General features: G+C 38.1%; 1 protein-coding gene across 1 annotated transcript; it reads left to right on the top strand.

Annotated features, from left to right (window-relative positions):
- The first annotated feature begins 260 nt into the window (after positions 1–260).
- On the top strand, positions 261–17974 carry LOC121896384 (solute carrier family 26 member 6). The gene is made up of 18 exons (XM_042410232.1): positions 261–414; positions 570–709; positions 1563–1673; positions 1993–2141; positions 3658–3822; positions 5362–5514; positions 6889–6971; positions 7275–7422; positions 8704–8817; positions 8941–9018; positions 9840–9935; positions 10082–10188; positions 10627–10696; positions 14242–14331; positions 14743–14922; positions 16632–16686; positions 17358–17482; positions 17711–17974. Exons 1-18 carry the CDS (start codon positions 269–271, stop codon positions 17738–17740), a joined length of 2040 nt encoding a protein of 679 aa, XP_042266166.1. The 5' UTR covers positions 261–268; the 3' UTR covers positions 17741–17974.
- The last annotated feature ends 3628 nt before the right edge of the window (positions 17975–21602 follow it).

Here is a 21602-nt window from a genome sequence, read left to right on the forward strand (position 1 = left end):
CTTTACCCTCGCACTCTCGCTTTCGCATGTGAACTCTTTGTACTCGTGCGGCCTCGTGCTGATTCAGAATAGGTCAGCCTCGCTCTCTGACTCACTTGTTTATCTGTACATTCACTACTACTCTTCTTCTACTTTGTCATGTAACTTCATTCACACATTTTACACCTTAAGAAAAGTGCACGAGACACATTAAACTGACACCCTGTATTGCAACAAGAACAAAGTGAAAGTTGACTGTACTGCCAGTAATCATTTAGACTGATTTTAGATGGACACCATTGACCGAAATGGCCTTCCTCACTACAGGCAGTCTTATCTTGCTGTCTCCTTGGACGAAGCACAGCTGGATGTCCTTGGGCAGCGGGTAGAAAAGAAGTCTCTGTCGTTGTTGGAGAGGGTGAAGGCACAATGTTGGTGAGTCAAAAGATAGGTTTTGTTTTCGGCCTTGCTGAATGTCAGTTTGGGCCCTCAACCATGCTTCAGGGCTAACAGATGATTTAGGTCCTTTATCTGAAGCCTTATGACCATAAAGCCTCTATGTGTGTGTGTGTGTGTGTGTGTTCCTCCAGGTGTTCTGGTCCAAGGTTGAAGAACTTTCTGCTGGGCTTTGTTCCTGTCCTGTCATGGCTGCCTCGTTACTCCATCAAAGAAAACGCCATCAGAGACTTGGTGTCTGGAGTCAGCGTTGGGATCATGCATCTGCCGCAGGGTGAGGATGCAGCAACAGAAAACAATCACATATTGATCACATAAAGTGTTTTTATATGTTTTAAACAACTACAAGCTGCCTGAATAGCATCACGTACCTTTGACCTCTTCTTATCATTTTCCTCACATAATTTGGTATATTGATGATGTCTGAAGAATTTTTTTTTTCAATGTAACCTTTAAATTTCTTTGAGGTTTGGATTACGATTTCCAAGAGACAGGTTTAAAGCAGAAACATGACAAACATATGTGAAATCTTTTTTACTCAACATGACAGAGACATTCTGAACAAATGGTGCAAGCAAGTATTGTTTCCAGGACCGTAACACCTATAACTGCAAGTCAAGAATGCAATCATATATGATATATCGTACATGCTTCTATGCATGGATAAATACATGCAAAGATGGGGGCTTTAACAATGTACAAACCACGGTTTACATTCTGTACTAAAACGATGGACGACTACTGTCATTTATCACCCAAAGCATGTTAACTGTCTTGTTTTCCTAAAGAATACAAGTCTACTGAAGCATTTGCTTGCCATGTAGCCTACTTTGTATTCCTCTCTTCCTTCTTCTACCTTTTTCCTTTATTTGGCAGTTCTTTATAAATAAATGAGGCCCAAATCACTGAACAGCATATCGCTCCTGTCACACCATCGGAAAAACTTGTACAACTTGACCTCAAGGTGTCTGTGGTCCTTTGAAAGTACAGAATGTTTCATGAGTGCAGAGACCCTGAAATCCCCTGAAAATTCTCTGATGAGTTTTAAAAAATGCATTGCCATTTCTGAAGCATTGAGCTTTTAAAGATGCAGGATTTTCATCTCCACTTCTCCTTTTTTTTCGCAGGTATGGCCAACGCCATGTTGGCAGGAGTTCCTCCAGTGTTTGGTCTGTACACTTCTCTCTATCCTCTGATCATCTACTTCATATTCGGCACTTCCAGACACCTCTCCATCGGTGACTATCAAATGTTGTCCATATCTAGAAACTATCCAGTGTAGAGTCTTCCCCAGGTTCAGAGCCTTGCTTATCGGCACCTCTGGAAATGTGTTACTGAAGATTATTGTTTAATATTGGCACAAAATATCTTTTCCACACCAGTCAAAATTAGTTGCAAAAAATACAGTTGTTCTATCATAATCTTTAAACTTAAACTTAAGCAATATTGATTAAAGTGTAACTCAGTTTCCACAATTACTGTGTGATTACCAAATACTCTTAAACCCAACGCTGTAGTAAAGAGTTTCTTTACTGTTTGTCTGTTTTCGTGTGACAGGAACTTTTGCCGTCCTGGCCATCATGATTGGGTCTGTGACAGCTAATGTGGAGTTGCTAAGCAACGGCACTGAAGAGAGTCAGCCTGATGTGGAAGCAGCCAAAGTGAATGTGGCTGTACAGCTCACCTTCCTTTGTGGCCTCATACAGGTACACACACACACACAATAGACAATACATGGCTAAATAGTATGCACAGGCACACACTCACCGCTGTGCAACTGACCTCTGACCTCTGACCCTATTATAGAGATGAGCAGGAGAAGAGAATTTCCCAGTAGACATCCACTTAAATATCTCATTTGTTTTCATCATTGTATCTCTATTGTTGTGGATACACAACATGTTGTGTTCTCTATAACAGTCAAACGGCATTGTTGCTTCTTTACCCTTCTTAAATATTACAGAAAATATCTGCCCTAAAATGTTTTAAATTGTGGGGAACCATAGGTATTTGTGATGTCCATGTTGTTGTTTGGTATATTTTTTATTCCTCTGGAATTTATCAGAGGTTTTACGCACCCCAACCCTCTACATGGTTCCCCTGACCAATCAGTTGGTGTCACAGGTGCAGAGAGACGTGAATGATCCCCAACTCACTTCTTACATTTAACCCTCTCTGTAGTGGCAGGCAAATATGTTGCCATGTGTTACCATGTAAATATCAGTTGCCCTGTTTTTTGTCAGTCTCTCAGAATCAAAGAGGCAGCATTTTTCATATATGTTCAACAACTATACAGCGAGACACACAAGAGATACCAATTTCTACAGCAACAGTGGCATCAATGGACCAGAGTGGAAAACAGCCACATCTGTTGGATTTTCACTTTTTCTCAACTTGAAGAACTCACTCTTTAGTCATTGCTCACTTTCCCACATATAAAACTTGCATCTGATTCCAATAGTGTTATACCCAGTAAAAGGCCCTCTGGTAACTGTAGAAAATCATATTGACAAGCAGGTTAAAGGATATGGCTAATTATTTTCTATATTTCTGTTATTGTCAACAACTCAGAGCCAAACCAACAATTAACTCATCCTACTTACAAGTATTGTGTGTGTATTCCTATGTGCTGTAGACCTCTGTTGTTATCCAAAAACTATTAACATAAATAACTAACTGATAACACATCAATGAGTGACATGTGCCTTCACCGCAAAGAGTTTGGGCATGTCAGTTTGTTTGAAAATGGCTCCAAAAACTAATAATGGCAATCAAGTTTTCAGTCTCCAGAGAGTAGTTCTGTGTAAGGCAGATGCCACTGCACATGTGTGGGAATGCAGTTCAGTTTACAGAGCTTTACTAGATTGTTGTGCTACCACTACGTCTTGACTTTATACTCAAGTTATTTACAACAAACCATGTAGTACTAAGTCACATGAATATCACCCAGTGCAACAATGTGGCTCATTGATGTGTTTTTAATAGTTTTTGGAGCAATGGAGCTCTACAGCACAGAGGAATAAGATACATCAGGCTTTGGATACACACACCATACTAGAATCAGGATCAGTTACAGCAAAAAGTCAACTGCAACACATTATGTTATAAAAGTATGACAGGTCTTTTAAGTCATGTAGATTATGAAAATACACTATCAACCATACACATGCCAAAAATATGTGAATTGAAATTGTATGCGTGTGTGTGTGTGTGTTCCCTCAGCTCCTGCTGTACCTGCTGCGTGGTGGTGGTGTGTGTCGCTGGTTGTCTGATCCTCTTATTAGAGGCTACACCACAGCAGCAGGCCTGCATGTGATCGCCCTTCAGCTGCCACTGATGACAGGAATACCTGCACAGAGACACACCGGACTGCTGGCTTCAGCTTGGGTCAGTTGAAACACTGTAGTACCACACACACACACACACACACACACACACACACACATACACACACACACGCACACACACACACACACACGCACTCATGTAAGCAAGATTTCACATTGCAAAAGTGTCCTTGGGCAAGACTTTGAAGCCATACAAGCTCTCATAAGGGTTGTTATGTGGCTGACCTCAAGGTTCAAGAAAAAAAGAGTCCTCTCTTAGCTAGACTCTGTTCCTTCGGCTTCTGGAGTTTTCTTAAAGGGGTTTAATTCATCTGGAAAGCTACTTTCTGTCCATATTCTTTAAGCTAAATGGATATCTAATACTGTACTGGATGGTAGAATTTTGGCATCAGTTCACAAGGATAAACATTTGGTTGGCTCAACATTTATAGCTCCCACAATTTATTGGGTATTAATTGTTTTTGAATGCTAACAAGAGATTGTTTGAGTCCTTAATCTGTTAAAACCACAATAGAAGATACCAATTTAGCTTAAAATATGGACCAAAAACCTCATAAACACATTTTAGCTTTTCACAAAAGCCTGATGAAAGAAGCCATCTGTGTGAGTAACAGATGCTAGCTAACAGAGGGGCGGACTATCAGCAATGAGCATACTTAAAATAAAGTTGTAGTAAAATAGAGTATGACATAATAGCTGACCCTGACCTGTAACTGCATAAAGAGCAAAAAAACTTGAGCATCTCCTTGTGTATAAGTAGCACTTTATTATCATTATTGCATTATAAACATCTATGCTTTGAATTTGGTTGATCAAAGGGCAATGAGAAGCAGAATTGGGCGTTATGGACCTTAGCGGTGGAAGTTGAATTGTGGTATGTAACATCTGAGCTGGAGCGCCTGCCTGAAAAGTTGTTGTGGCTTCAGCGCTGTCCTCGGCTACAACTGGGATACCTGGGGGGTCATCTGTACATACTACATGCAGACCGCAAATCGACGATAATAATGAGTTGAGGTTGTTTGATCAAACTGGAAGACATCTAGACGTCATCTCTATATGTTTCCTGCATTATTTTATGGGAGGTGCTGTGAGATTATTGAATGCAAAGCTGGGCTTATGCTGGCAGATCCAACCAATTTAACTGTCTTGGCAAAAAAATCCCTTTCTGACTGCTGGGATTGCTGCAGTATGTTAGCGATTGTTTGTTCTTTTTAGAGGGAGAATTCAAGCTCAATTCACGTCCACATGGACAGCATTTGGAGGTGAGTTTGGAAGGTGTCAGGGTGGCTTGTCAGATGTTTGTTGATGGTGGTTTTCTTCTGGCTTCACTGGACCATAACCGAATGTGCACTGGAGCGGTTTAGAGATACGATGGTCCAAACATAACTGACAGGGAAGTGACCTCAAAGCAATAGAAGATGTCCTATTAATAGTTTATAAATGAGTGTACATAAAGTATTAAAGTCAATTAAAAAATATTTATGGTAGTTGAAATTTTAGTTACTTGTTGGTGCATTTTATAAAGGACATGTAAAATGTGTGTGCATGTGTGTTTGCGCGCATGTGTGTCTTCTTCCAGACTTTAAAGGATGTTCTGTATGGAGTGACCAGTGCTGTACCAGGAACTCTGTCAGTCTCCACGGTTTCTATGGTGATACTCATCGGAGGCAAGATGCTGAATGAGCACTTTAAGAACAAGCTGCCTGTCGCTATACCATGGGAACTTATACTGGTGAGGGATACACACACACACACACACACACACACACACACACAAACATACTTTAGACTCATACCCATAAGATGCACCCAGATGGACAGATGCCACAGTGACGAGCTGATAAATGACTCATAATTATATAAAAATCTGTTGATATCTCCAGAGTCCCTACATACAATACATTTCTGCACCTGGCCACTGATTAATCATCATTCTGTCTTCTGATGGTGTGTTTTTTTTTTTTTTAATTTTTTTAAATCTACATTATTTTTATTATATTATTTATTTTTTCTGTTGTCGGTTCTTTAGTTACTATAAGGATTTCAGAGTTCATCACTGTAGATAACTGTAACTAAAACCCAAAAATGTAAATATAAATTTCAATTAATATAAAAACTCTTTGATACTTTGAAAAATAAACTACACAAAATTTAAAGGTGCAGTGTATAGGATTTAGTGGCATCTAGTGGTGAGGTTGCAGATTGCAACCAACTGAAAACTCGCCCCCCCATTTCCCCTTCCAAGCGTGTAGGAGAACATACGGTGTCCACGAAAAACATGAACGTCATTCTCTAGAGCCAGTGTTTGGTTTGTCCATTCTGGGCTACTGTAGAAACATGGTGGTGCAACATGGTGGGCTCCAAGGAACAGGACCCGCTCCCTACGTGGATATAAAGGGCTCATTCTAAGGTAACAAAAACACAACGATTATTATTTTCAGGTGATTATACACTAATTAAAACATACTTATGAATATTATATTCCATTTCTACCAAATCTGTTCTGCTAGATGCCACTAAATTCTACACACTGCACCTTTAAACAACTGTTTTTTATTAGTTAAAAATTAAATGACTTTTATAATGTGTTATATAATGGTAATCTGATGCCATAAACAACATGAATGAATAAAAAAAATCAACCTTCAACCCATATTATACCCTTGAAGGGTAAACTAAGATACTGAATGAAACACAGCCTGAAAAAAGAGGCAAAACTTGCCAACAGAGACAATAAACTTCATGCATGCGATGATGGAAAGAACACAAAACCAAACACCTACAAACTGGAAAAGAAGCATCTGATTGGTCTTCTTTAAACATTTTAGATGTCTATGTGGGTTCATGTCATTATCTGTTCAATTATTTGAAGTTACAGTATTACATGGGAAGATCAACCCCAAATTGTTGATCATGGATCTGAAAAGATAACCACAACAATGGGCCAACACTATCTGATCATGATAATGTGTATGTTTGTGTACGTGTGCATGTGTACAAACAGACTGACTCATTTGACATTTAGATGCAGAAAACTGTATGTTGTTCTTTTCCAAACTGGACATTCTGTGCAGAAAATGTCACATCCATTGTTTTTCTCCCACAGATTGTCCTGGGTACCATCCTGTCAGTGCAGATGGATCTGGCTGGACAGCACAGAGTCCAGGTGGTGGGACACATACCCAGTGGGTCAGTAGAACTGTGTCATTGTCTATTTTTCCTTGTCATTTCATTTGCTATGTTTTACTATAATTTATAGATACTATAAGACTATTGTGTTTGATTTTTGGATTCAACCCATATGTAAGTGTTTTTATTGTTTTTATTGTAACTTTATTCATGGTAGAATAGTGAGTAATGTGTGAGTAATTCAGCCACTCAGTTTAAATGGTTGGTGATAATTTTTTAGAACATTACTGTTTATTTCTTTTTTCCCCTTTGAATAATAAATTAGTCATTCAACCTTTCTTTCCTCCTCCTCTTCTTCACCAGTCTATCATCCCCAGTCCTTCCGTCTCTCTCGCAGGCCAGAGAGTTGTTCATTCCAGCTCTGTCAACTGCTCTGGTTGGCTTCAGTTTCCTCTCAGCCATGGGCTCAGTGTTCGCCCACAAACATGGCTACCGTGTGAACTCTAGTCAGGTAAATTCACAGCAGTTTTAACTCCTTTAACTTTTGTTGCATGGTCTGCTTTTTGACCATTGCTAAAAAAAATGTAGAAAAGTCCATGTTATGTACAGATACATAACCATTAAAACAGTTTTTTTTAAGCAAAGTACAAACTTAGACTTGAAGTAAAGGCAGAATCCAGTATGAACCCAATTTTAAAGTAAAGGGGCTATTTTTTGTGCTTATGTTGTTGGGCACTTTCTCTCCTGAGCAAGATACTCCAAAGCACTGTTCTTTAACAAAACATTCTCAGTAAATTACATGCGGCAATATCCTTCTTACAGTGTTACTAGTGTAATATACAGTGCATACAGCAGCTAGAATTGCCAGTAATAAACGGCATGTCTACAGTGTTGCTCCTGTAATCTATCGCTCACTCATGATAAAATGGAACTTCATTGTGTCAACAAAATGCCGCTGTAACTCAGGGGAATGATAAGGGGAGGTGTGTCTGTTATTGCAGTAATTATTGATTACCGATAGAGGTTAACAGACGTCACATAATATTAATGCCTCAAGATCAAAGTAGTGTCCAGAGAATTCTGCAGATGAGAACACGTGTTAAATAAGCCTGTTCAAATCCAGTTCAGAAATAATGATGCAGGGCCACAGCTCTGTTCTCAGCAGTGATCAAGTGGTGCAAAGCAACTTGATGGTTAAAGGTGGGTCTGACTATTCCTTACCAAATGTTCTTTGATGAATTCTGTTTGTAGCTTCATAGAAAGAAAGCTGCTGCAGAGATATTTCTATCAGTCAGACCAGTAGAGCGAGGCAAAATGTTAAATTAGGACATGTAGCATGTGAAAATTTAGTACAAACAAGGAGAACAAACTCTGGTTAGACAACATCCATGCAGAACTACTCAAACATGCATTGTGAAGGTCTTGTGAAGTGTCCATTGATTAAGAAGAGTAATGCTACAAATTGACTGCAGTGAAAAGAATGTAAGTGCCTGTTTGCTAAAAATGTATCAGAGTCGACCTCCTGAATATAAGAAATACTGAATGATGAAAGTGAAGTACCAAACTTTGTATTTTAAGATAACTAATGGAATACTCAAGATTTGTAACAAATCCTTCAGGCTTTTGGCTTATTGAGCTCTAAACTCAGCAATAAGACCATAGTTATTTAACCCTTTCAAACCCTGGAATAATATTTTTGAAAGATTACCCTAACCCTAAGATATTATTTTAGAGCCTGAACAAATAAAAACATGATAACTTTTCAAATTCCTGTGGTCTGTTGCTGCCTCAGGACCTGCTGGCTCTGGGTCTGTGTAACACTGTAGGAGGATTGTTCCAGTGCTTCGCTGTCAGCTGCTCCTTCTCTCGCAGTATGGTCCAGGATAGTATCGGTGTCAAATCACAGGTATCCCATTAAACCCAAAAGTCACCTTTGTGATTGTTAAAGAGGTATTTTTCTTCTTCATTGTCCATTTTTTTCCCTCATTGGTCCTTTTTTCTTCTTTTGTGTTTTGATCTACTTTCTTAGATGGCAGGTTTGGTATCAGCTTTGGTGATTCTAACCATTTTGTTGAAGATCGGTCATCTCTTTGAGCAGCTGCCAAAGGTAAAGTGCATCTGTGATAATAAATATCATTTATGTTTGTCATATAAGCTGTTAAACAAGGCCTCACATTTTTTCTGATGGATGCCAAAGACATGAACGTGTCATCATTGTGTTTTTTATACTGTTGAGTTGTTAAAGAATCGTGACCAACATTTACTTTTTAAAGTCATAAACGAATCTACAAATCATGAAGTGAGAACCAGTAGCATCACTGGGCCTCTAAAAGGTTAATGTCACACGATACACAACACAGAAGAAAAACAATCTACAAAAGAGACATGATTGTGGTGCCAGTGCTTGGAGCAAATTCAGGTGTTACGACATACAGATGCCAAATCATTGATACATAATGTAAATAGCAATGTGCCCAGGCTAGATCCTTGTGGGACACCTTTGGACAGACGGAGGGCAGCTGACTGATGATTCTGTTTGTGTTGCCAGTTCTTCAGAAAATATGGCTTCAAATAAACCACCATTATGAATTATAGAACTTATCAATCAATCGATCAATTTATATAGCGCCAAATCACAACAAAAGTCATCTCAGGGCACTTTTCACACAGAGCAGGTCAAGACCATACTCTTTAATTTACAGAGACCCAACAATACCCCCATGAGCAAGCACTTGGCGACAGCGGTAAGGAAAAACTCCCCTTTAACGGGTAGAAACCTCAAGCAGAACCCGGCACTTTGGTACACACTAAAATATCAGTGAAGGCGTTTTAAGAAATGCAAGTCATACTTCAGCTGGGTGACGCTCACTGTTCAGATGATTCACAAGTCTTAGCCGATGTTCAGTAATGCTTTACTGTTTGTTCCAGGCAGTATTGGCAGTGATCATCGCTGTGAACCTGCAGGGGATAGTGGCTCAGATCAAAGATGTGTGTGTGCTCTGGAAGTCTGACAGATTAGACCTGGTGGGCCACACACACACACACACACACACACACACAATTTTCATTGTAGTTTATCATTTTTCAAGCTCATAGCACAGAGCCCTAGTCACAAACAGCACTAATCCCCACCTGATCACCTTTCATCTCTCCTCCCATCTTTCCCTCAGCTGGTGTGGGTCACGTCTTTGATTTCCACTCTGGTCTTTAACCTGGACCTGGGTCTGGCTGTGGCCGCTGGCTTCTCTCTACTCACATTCATCTACAGAACACAACAGTCAGTATTAAATATCATTTTACTGGTGCTACATGGAACAAAGTAAAACAAAAATATTAATGATCTTTGCAGTGGAATACAAAGGGACTCATGAAACTAACATGAGACACAATAGAACAAATTTAATGATGGTTTGTAAAATGCTGCATTTGGGACCTTTAATCATTATTGTGTCTGATCATATTGTATATTTACATGTTTAAAGAGATCAGGAGGGTAACACAAGGGTGTTCCTTTTTGTTGTTCTTTCATGATATTGTACTGAGGCAAAGACTGAGTTGATTTGTCTTGTCTTCATTTATTTATTTATTTTTTTCATAGATCTTAAAACTTTTGTATTTCCTTCCCTCCTCTCATTTGTCTCCCAGGCAGACTTGCACTCTCATTAATATTCCCCTCTGTCTCTCTTCCGTCTTTCATCTTGTCCTTGTCTTCCAGCTCCTCCACTGTTGTTTTGGGTCGTATTCCCGGTACAGACTGTTACAGAGATGTGGGACTCTACACTGAGGTAAACTCAATCTGTTTCACAGCTCTCATGACAAGTTTTTGAAAAACCTGTTTGATTAAAGTTTGGTTCGAGGTTGAGTTGAGTTGAGTCCTAAGGTAATTAGGAAATTACATGAAAGAGAAAACACAATCCAACCAAATGCTTTGAACATTCAGACTTTTTTGTCATCATCTGCCATCTCTGTTCTGTGTTCATTAACTTGACGTTACTTTTGTCTGGATTGGGTGATTTGAATTAAAAGTTACTTCAAGGTTTAGAAGTTGTGTTACCACAGTGGGTTTAGGAGCATGATAGAATTGTTGAAATACTTTCACAACTATAGTAAACAACCAGAAGATGCAATTCATTTATCTGAAGAAGAGGCTGCTTTTTTTAAGTTTTTATTAGTTGACAGAAGCAATTTCTTTCCATGAGCCCAAACCAACAACTGAGTCAGTAACTCATTAAGAACTCAGTAGGTTTTATCTGAACTCTTCTCTGACTGTTTTTCTTAAAGCTTTATTTGGAGTTTCTATTCTTCTTCTCCACCAGCCACCACTCTTATGTCTGTATGCTAAATATGGAGCTAAAGCAACCAGGCGAATAGCTTAACTAAGCATGAAGACTGTAAACAGGGGGACGTAGCTAACTTGGCTCTGTCCAAAGTTTTAAAAAAAATCCACCTACCAGCATCTCTAAATTTTACAATTAGCATGTCTCATTTGTTTAATCTGTGCACAAACAGAAAAGTAAAACTGATGTTACATCGTTGCTTCTGGTGAGGACAAGAGTCCAGGAATTATGTCAGTTCAAGAATTACTTACTGCATGTAACACATGTTTTTTGTACACATTAAACAAATTAGATATGACCTGTTAATTAGTGAGCTTTAGATGTGTTGGTAGGTGATTTTGTTACCTTTGGATAGAGCCAGGCTAACTGTTTCCCCGTGTTTCCAGTCTTTATGCTAAGCTAAGCTAACTAACTGTACAATCATGACAGTGGTATTGACCTTCTTATCTAACTCTGAGCAAGAAAGCAAACACGCATATTTCCCAAAATGTAGTACTTTTCCTTTAATTAAGTTGTTGCTCACTTTGTTAAACAATTATTGAATCATAATGAGTTGGAAAGATGGCAGAGTTGTTACAAGTCCAAAACATTCAACTCACTTCTTGAAGTCACCTGTCATATATGGTCTATTTTTTGCTTCTAGCTCATTATGAACTTCTTCTGTTGCCACCCTCCTCTCATAATGTTTCTCTGCAGCTGAGCTACAAAACTTTTTACCAAACTTCTTCAAATACTTTGTCAGATACATGCAGCTGAGTTCAAATTTGAATTCACAGAAGTTGCTCAAGTTATTAACATTTTATCCCATCAGTGTTACTGTTGGACTTGAAATTTGAAAACAAGTACAAATACTATACAACTTTACAAAAATGCTATTGTTATACTGGTACAAATAACTACTTTCATACTAATATACTAATATGTAGTATGGAAATGAAAAATACAATCTATGGTCTGTCTGTCTGTATAATTAAACAAAATGATGTTTCACTGTGTGAATTTAATAATCTAATGGTTCATAATTGGCCTCCAATATGCCAAAGACTGACTCACACTGACCTTAAATGATTGCTGATGATCTTAGCTGACTGCAGGCTCTGGACGCGCATATCTAAACTGTCATCAGTGTGAAACACAGTCAATAATGGATTCTCCACAGCCTGTCTTGGATGTGCCCATGAAACACACTCTGCTTTCAACTGGATCACAGCATTTGCAATGCAAATGCAAATCAATGTGGCGAGCATTGGATGGGTACCGATGTGCAAGATGTAGATCCATGTCGATCTGAATGAGTGCCAGTTTTTAATGGAAAGGGATTTGAGAATAAAAATAGATCTTAAAGTTTTATGTTTAAAAAGTTTGGAAATGATTTTGGATTGACAATATTTCATTATCTGTACATAATTGGGTTTTAAATACTGCAGGAAATCACTAAATCACTGCATCCTCAACATGTAAAGCAACACTAATTAACACCAAATTCTCCACTGAAGGTCAGTATTTTATAAGCTTAATGAAGCACTCTGAACGGTGCAACTGTCACGCAGCCAAAACACACTAAAAATAAATCCCTGGCTAAAAACCACCATCTGCCACACATCAAAACACCAAACTGTCACCAAAGGCAATCTGTCTAGCTCAGAGCATCAGTGAATTCCTGTCAACATCTCGCTCTCTCTGTTCCCTCCACTTCATTCTCTCCTCAATCTGTTACACTAGTGGTTGCTGCACAACTCGCCTTTGTGCAATTTGTCAAGTACATATTATGCATTCGTAATGGTGTAAGTCCCCCATCATTAATTCATTTTGTATACATGACCCTATTCTTTCTTTTTTCTTTTGTTGATCGTACACTGTAGAAGCAGATTAGTTTCATAAAACAGAAAGACTCTTCAAATCCACATTTATCAAACTGGTTCCTTCCATGTTACACGAGCATAAAACAGCCAAACTTTGTTTTGCCCAGATGCAGTAGATCCTTTATGGTTTGGCACTAATTCAATAGCATATGCACAGTTTGCTTAGGTGAAAAAAATTTGGATTGAACAGTAGCTGACAATGAGTCTTACTAAAGCCATTATCATTATTAGGCTACAATAAAATATCTCCAAGATGAGAAAAACAAGGTTCTTACCTTTTGTTTTTTGTTTGTTTGGAGATTTTGCCTCAATGTTTGACCTCAAAATGAAGTCTCTCAGCATCTAGGTCACAGTTCTAAAAAGAGTTAAAGATAAAGTAATTGTCATAACAATAAAAAAAATTCATACAAACATGAAAGATGGTGTAGTCTTTGAGAAGTAGAGGAATAAAAATACAATTTATAGCAAAATGGAAAGAGTGAGTACATCTGTTAGAAAAAGTTGCAACTAAAGGACCAATCACAGTATTGTTGTTGTTTTTTTACTTTAATATTTGTGTCAAAATTTCCTCTCTTTAATTAAAATTGTAATCAACATACCAAAATAAATGAGAAAAAGACAAGGGAAGTACAATAACAAGCAAAAGGATGGAGTCTTTACAAAAAAAAGGATCTTATTGTTAGACTCATTTTATAATGAATTCATCACTATAGTCTGTGAATCTTCATGGTAAAATATGAAATAAAAAAAAGAAATTCTTCCTTTAACATTTCCTTCAAAATGACATATTCTGATATATACTGTACTAGATGGCTCATAGGTGGTAGTTTTAGAGTCTAAGTTCTGTGTTTTTTGTTAATAACAAACAGAATTGATACATATTGATGAGCGTGACCGTTTTTCTCGATCTACTATGATCTGCAAGCACAAGGCAGCACAGCACTTGTTTTATGTCTAATGTCAGTTACTGTAAGTGAACCAGATTGCTGTTGCAAATAATGACCCTCTGTCTGGGGTGTCACTATTGTGCTAAGTTATCACATAGAGATGCTCAAAATTAAATTCATTTTTTTGTTTTTAAATTTTGAGCATGTAATTTATTAAATGTGTGTATGTGTGTGTTTTTAACAGGCAAAGCAAGTTCCTGGCGTGACGGTACTCTCCTGTTCCAGTCCTATTTACTTTGCCAACTCTGAGCTGATCTTCACAGAGATCAGAGAGGTGCCAACAAATGCAGACACACACGTACACACACACACACAAAGAGCAGGGTGAAATGAATTAATATTATTGGAAAGATGGAGAGAAAAGAGATGATTTTGAGTGAAATTGTTCAAGATTGATAGATGGGCTTGTAATTGTAATTGGGAGAGTAAATGAGGGTGCATTCCTTCCACATGATCCAAATATCTGGACATATGTTTTCAAGCTGCAGTGCCTCCACCTGCTCTGTACAATATTCAAGGTGTGTGTATGCAGCTGGCATGTGTGTGTGCGTGGCTGATTTTGTGCTTTGATCCCTCCAGTTGGAAAAGGGAAAACTCACAGGAATGTTTGAAGAAATTTTCCATTTCACCATGTGTTACACGGCAGCTGAACTAATTTTCCACAACTTTTCCAATCTACATCCAGACAGTGAGTCGCGGTCAGAAGGAGAACCCAGCTGGAGTCCATACCTCTCCCTCCTCCTCTTCCTCCTCCTCCTCTCCTCCCTCCTCCTCAGCCCAGTTACTGACACACACTCATTGCTTGGTTCTGGATCTCAGCTCGGTCAATTTCATGGACTCTGTGGCCATGACAGCACTTTGCAAGGTGAGTAAAAAAAAAAAACTGCCCAAAGATCATCTGTCAATCAAACAGTGTGGGCGATACTGTGGTATCTTTTTTTTTTTTTATTAACTTTGAGGTTTTTGTAGGTGATGCTCTTTTCTTTGTCACTGACATCTATCATCACTCAGACTGTTTTCTCTGTCATCCAAACCAGGAGTTTAACACATATATAATCTCATGCAACAAACTATCTTTCTTTGGAAAGACCCACCAAACACTTAATATTTTGAGCAGCAAATGAAAAAGCTTTGAGTAACTGATTTTTGGATGAAAATGTATGATGATTTATTGTTTGGCAATAGGAAGTAGCTAAGCCGATGTTCATTTATTACATGTGGTAGAATTTTGCTTTGATCAGAGTCCATAGAAGTACTGTAGTATGTTGGCCGTAGAAAATGTGCAAATGAAGATTTACCGTTCTATATGAAAGACTTACATATCATTTGGTAACATCAAATAAAATCTGCTGTGATATATATAGTATAATGTCTGAAATCCCTCTTTTAAATGTTCTTTTTTGAGAACTCAGCATTAATAATACTGTATAAATACAAGAAATATTTGACAAAGACAGTCCCATCATGGCCAAAAAAATTACTGTAATTCATGCACTTATGAAGCAATAATCACAATTAAACACACCAGTTTTTTTAAATTTTATTTTATTTAATCAGGTAGTCTTGTTAAGATCTCGACTTGTTAATAAGAAACATTCATAGTCAGACAACCACAAAACCAGCATATTAAAATAACACAAATAAGGATAGACAACCACAAATCAAGTGACAAATGGTACTTACTTTACGTCCATCCAACCTTGTGGAAAAATGAGCGATGAGAAGCACAAAAGTTGTTATTAGTGAAGTGTAACTGTGAAGAACAGGGTTTAACTGCTAAAGTAATGATGAAGCATCGTGTCAAGTGCAGAATTTGACTTGACTGAACAATAGTTTCATGCTTAGGAAAAGAAGGCATTTAATTCTATACAGAAAGCCTAGTTTGATTTTAAATGGTTGAGTCAAATATCTTGAATAACAGTCTGCTGTCAAATATTTGTACAACTATTTATACCGGTGTCACTCTTGTGATACCGGTATAAATACTCGTACCATTTTAAATTTCAATAGCAGTCACTTGATGGGTGTGGGGAATACCGTGTGCTTTATCTTATCTGCATTTAAAACTAAAATTATTTTAACCCACAACTGATGTATTTTTGCAGTTTAATTTTGTCTGTTAAGATGAGAACAGCATATGTTGGTTCAAATGGATATCAGTTTTCAGATCTAAACCTGCCGATTGTGCCATTTTTTTCTACTCATGAAAACTGCTTCAGTGATTGGTTGTCCTCACGATGACTTGTTTCTGCTGACCAAAGATATATGCAACAAATTATTATGTAAGGCTAGACAAGATGTCTAGTCATTGCACATTAGATAATGAAAATATGACACACACCCTCTTACACAAACACACACCTCACAGCTTTTGATTAATAGATAAGTTACCAGTCATACTGATATGACTTAGTTATCTCTTCCTCCTCTTTGCCCTTAATGATAAAAGAAGAAAATTCATTCACCGGCCCCACAGAGTCAACACGTGCTTGAGTATGAGTGTATGAGAAAAGAAAAAATATTCATGATGTTTGTTCACAAGGTCCATGTATGTGTGTGTGTGTTATTCAACAGGTTGTAGAGAGCCTGGGAGTCCAGGGTGTCAGCACGTTTCTGGCAGCTTGCCCAGGTCAGTTTTATGTTTCATACTCACTTATCTCCTATAGTATGACTCTGTTTCTCTGTCTCACACCCATTTGCTCACTTGCTCATACACCCATGATGTTTTTCTCCAGTGCTGGATTGTGTGTGCATATTTGTGAGTGCAGTTGTGTGCAGAAAGCTTTTTAACTCAGTTTCCCACCGACAATCACATAGTGTAATTGTGTGTTTGTGAGAGTGTGTGCTACTATTTCTACAGATCACTTACCCATTTACAGTCACATGATAGTGAATACATGATATGTGTGTGTGTGTGTGTGTGTGTGTGTGCGCACCTGGGTTTGTGTGTTACTGTTATCACAGGTCAGACCACCTCTCCCATTCTGTAGCTCTGTTTGAAATGTTTTCCTGTCCGATTTTCCTGTAGCTATCGTTATTTTTCCAACCTGGGCAGAGTCTTATTTTTTTTTGCACTTAAAACCATCATTCTTGTCAATTAGGAAACTATCATGCTTAATTTTAGAGACATAGGTACACAGCAACATCACTACACAGCTGTACAACAGAGTACAACAACAAGCAATCAGAGAGGCTGAATATATAACGTTTAATAGTTCACTGCACTGCAGAATGCATCAAGTGAAAACTTTGAAGTAGAATATAAAGTTTCTGAACCTAAGGTATTCTGTGCGTCCACAGAGAGAGTTTTATCCCAGCTCCAGACTCAGGGTTGTATACCAGACAGCCTGCCCAGTTCATGTCTCTTCCCATCAGTCCATCATGCTGTCCAGCGCTGCCTCAGCACCCTTCCCAGGCCTCTGGAGGTATGCACTGTCCTGCTTCCATGTTCAACCATACTGCAGACATACAAAAAAAATGTTTAATGTAGCATTTGAGATTTATTTTCAATAGGATGGTCTGTGAGCCCTACTGTAAGACAACAAATCTTTAAAAATATATGCTACAATCAGGAAAAGATAATCATGTATCTATTTTGAAGATCTGGTTCCAGAGTTTTAATGCTTGTATAATTTATTGTCATCTCTTCTAAGGAAATCAACCCAGATGCAAGTGAATGTTGAACCTACAACTTGACTGGTGCTTTTAAACAGGACTGTAACCTCACAGTAACAAGAGGACAGAAAGAACTTCCTGAGGTAATAGTTCAGTTTTTAAGGTGGCGGACGGAACAATCACAGCTTCATGTTTTGTTTTTCTTTTGAAATACAGTCATTAACACCTTAAACAGTATGTATACGCCTGCACTTTTGACACATTTTCAAACAATAAATGTAACTGTTCCCCAATTTGCACTATTATTGACCTCTCTGTCATGATGTATTTGAGATTTGATTAAAGGATAAGTTGACAATTTTTCAAGTCTGTCTTAAAACAATAGTCAGGTGCCCTAATGAACACTGACACTTTATTTTTTTGGTGTAATCATTTTTCCTGTTCATACTGGCCATTAAGAGATCCCTTCATAATGCACTTTCAGTGTATGTGATGGGGAACAAAATTCACAGTCCTTTTTATTCAAATGTTTATTTGAGCTAATGAGGCTTCAGCAGTCCGAATTAGTCAAATCAAGTCTTTCAAAGTTACTGTCTTTTTAATGCCGAATTCCCTTTCTGTTACTATACTTCTACTGCAGCTGAACAGGGAAAACTGTCTGTTGAGACTCAAAAAGGGAATTTTTTACTAAAAAGACTTATTTGACCAACTGATACAGCTGAAGCCTCATATTATCACCATTACCATCACTTGCATTGTAAGTGCATTTGGAAAGGATCTTCAAATGAGCAGTATCAACAGGATTGATAAAAGCAAGAAAAACTTGTTTTAATGTTTATATGGAAACCTGACTGTTGTTTTAACACTGACTTGAAGGCCAACCAGCGGCCAGTAAAACACTGTTAGCACAGGATAGTATTTGATCCATCACCCTCTGGGTTATGGGCCCAGTACACTTCCACTGCACCACTCTGCTCACATCAAATGTTGTTCAAACCCGCAGTCTCTGGTTTAGGAGGCCAGTGCCTTATCCATTAGGTGTTGTGCAATAACTTAGTATGAATATAATAACTTTGAATGTAAAAAATGAAGGTGCTCAGTCTACAGAGTGACAGTGTACCTACAGTTAGTACAAAACTATAATGACTCAGCACTCTTGTGGGGAGTTGACTGTTTTCATAATTACGTCACAGTCTCAGTCTGTCCTGTGTGTTTTGGATGAAGTGACAATGGCAGTGTTGTCTTACTGTAGGTGACACAGACAGCCTGTGTGAAGAACAGAAAAATATACAGATGCCCATCCCACTTTTTTTGTTTTTCAATTTCTCTTCCTTGTAGAGAAGTGTATGTTGTACCTTTCACTTCCAGCAAAGCAATTCCACTAATTTGATATCATGATTTGATATCGTTACTTGACAGTCAGACTGTTACAAAAGTTGCTTTCATATGCAGAAACAGCATCAACACAAGACGGAAGATGACTGTCAAAACCTCAGTATGTTCTAACAGTGTATTAAGGTTCAATGTGTTTTAAAATACTTTTAGGTTTTGATGAATTTATTCAGACATATACAGTACATAATTGGTTGAGTATATTATGATGTCTAAACTGTATGGGTATTTTTCTTTTATAGGTTTTGATGAGGGCTTTTCAAGAATGTATCAGTAACACTTAAGCAATGTGTTCACAATATGCTCTTAAAATTACAATCAGTGTTACTGTAATGTGAAGGATGATTTTTAGTTATAATGTGAACCAAGCAAGAGATTCAACAAGTGTAACAATCCTCCATTTGTGTGATAGGATTATGTTAGGATTGACACTGCAGTCTATATACAGTATAAATAATGTATATATTTGTAATACAACATAAAGACTAATCAGCCAGTGTGGTTTGTTGTGGTTTGTTTCTCTTTCTGTTTTCCCTGTTTCTGTTTTTACTGTGTTTCACTGCCTGTTCTTCCCTTAGTGAATGCTTGCCTTGCTCTGTGTTGGTAACATAACATTGTGCTGCAGTTTATGTTGCCAGAACTCTCTATAAAATATTTAGATATCAAATTTCAAGTAAACGTAAAAATAATAATAATACAAAATACAGCTTTTAAAATTTAATTGGCAATGATGTTTCAGCTAGTGCATGTCCTAGACATTCAATATTACAGCTGAGTCATTAATGATAAGAAAGGTTCACTGATTCATTAAAGTAATATTAGAGTCATAATCAATTCCTCCCTGTTATTGGCCTCATAAATAATAACCAGTTATCTGTTACCACCCTTGTGTGTCATACTGAGGAAATTAACAGAGGGATCAGAGGTCAAAGATCATAAAAGTCCACTGCTTACATCTTGCTGTATTTAAATACACGTCGTCATGGAAGTTTTCTTTCTCTGGTGTGGTAAACTGAACTGGCCTCCCGCTACTTGAAGCAGGCAGAAAAAGTGCTGTGAAGAACCTCAGAGGTTAAGAGGCTGTTTTTTCTGGAAGTGAAACCAAGTTTTTGTTCAGAGATCTTAGAGGAATTAATATCCTCTCCTTACTGAAAACAGATTTTCATCTCCTGAGGATCAAACTTCACCAGACAACTGGACGCCTGTCTCTTCTGCCTCCTCTGTCACTTGTCCTCTGTCTTATCCTCTATGATGAGTGAGAAAATACTGAAAACAAGTGAACATCAAAACTTAAAAAAAAAAAAAAAAAAAAAAAAAAAATAGAAACCTGTGCTGACAAAAGCCAAGTTACTGTGAAATAAGAAAATTAAACTACACATTCATCAGACAGTAAAGTGTCAGATCTAAACATAAAGTGGGAGATGTGATCAAGGACATCCACTAATATAAGATTTTTGATCCATTTACCTCTACGTTATGGATCCAACAAGGGTCTCTGCTGTCAGTCACCCCAGGTGGGATGCAAAAGCACAATCCTTGGCTTAGGAAACCAGTATCTTATCCACTAGACAGCTGGGGTTGCAGTCGCAGTACAGGCACACAGGTAGAGAGACAATGTGGAAAATGTAGAGAGGGGCATAAACAGCAGGGAGCAAACACATCACAACAAAGCACTAAACACAACACAAAGCACGAGGAACGTGAGAAGCAGTGATGTACTGAACTAACAATGCTGGTGAAAAGGACACGAGAATCAAAAGAGGCAAGTAGCTCAGTATGTCCACAGCTTCAAGTATTTTGCTAACATCTATCATTTCATAGTTGGGATATGAACCTAAAACTGCAAAGAAACATTTAGATGCCTACATTAAATCACTTTTCAAATTGTTCCATCACTACCCTACGGATGATAGCACAGATGTTATATCTTTATAGATGGTATATGTCTTTGTCCACGAAAGCCGATCAGTGTGATATTGGTAAGCATGATGATCATGAGCTTGAAATCAATTACACTCACTGACCCATACACAACAACAAAAAATGTGGGTTTAATTCATGTCACTGTGTCTGAAAGTAAAACGCTTTTAGCAGAGGATGGTTTCGATCCACAACCTCTGAGTTACGCACACAGCATGCTTCCGCTGCTGTCATTCCCCAGATTGGATTCGAACCCACAATCCTTAGTTGAGAAGAACAGTGCCTTATCCATTAAGACACTGGGGCATCCCCTCCTACAAACTTTCAGGACAACCAGCCACTAGTAAAACAACGTTAGCAGACGACAGTTTTAATGCATGAACCTCTAGTTTATGGCCCGACACACTTCCAATATCAGTCACTCCAGATGGTACTTGAACCCACAAATCCTGGCTTAGGAGGCCAGTGCCTTATCCATTAGGCCACTGTGGCTTCAATAACTTTCCCTATATATAGACAATGTAGAGAGGGACATAAAAAGCTAGCAAGAATTTATGGGAATTGTCTCATCCAATGTTTTTGGAGGTTGACCCAGGAGGAATGAACATCAAGATATCC

This window comes from Thunnus maccoyii, chromosome 4, assembly GCF_910596095.1.
Source record: "Thunnus maccoyii chromosome 4, fThuMac1.1, whole genome shotgun sequence".
NCBI classification, from domain to species: Eukaryota; Metazoa; Chordata; class Actinopteri; order Scombriformes; family Scombridae; genus Thunnus; species Thunnus maccoyii.

Coding starts and splice junctions, on each gene's coding strand:
- LOC121896384 (XM_042410232.1), top strand. CDS start 269: ATGGACACCATTGACCGAAATGGCCTTCCTCACTACAGGCAGTCTTAT. Junction 9,019..9,839: donor TCTTTGAGCAGCTGCCAAAG/GTAAAGTGCATC, acceptor TGTTTGTTCCAG/GCAGTATTGGCAGTGATCAT. Junction 16,687..17,357: donor GTTTCTGGCAGCTTGCCCAG/GTCAGTTTTATG, acceptor GTGCGTCCACAG/AGAGAGTTTTATCCCAGCTC.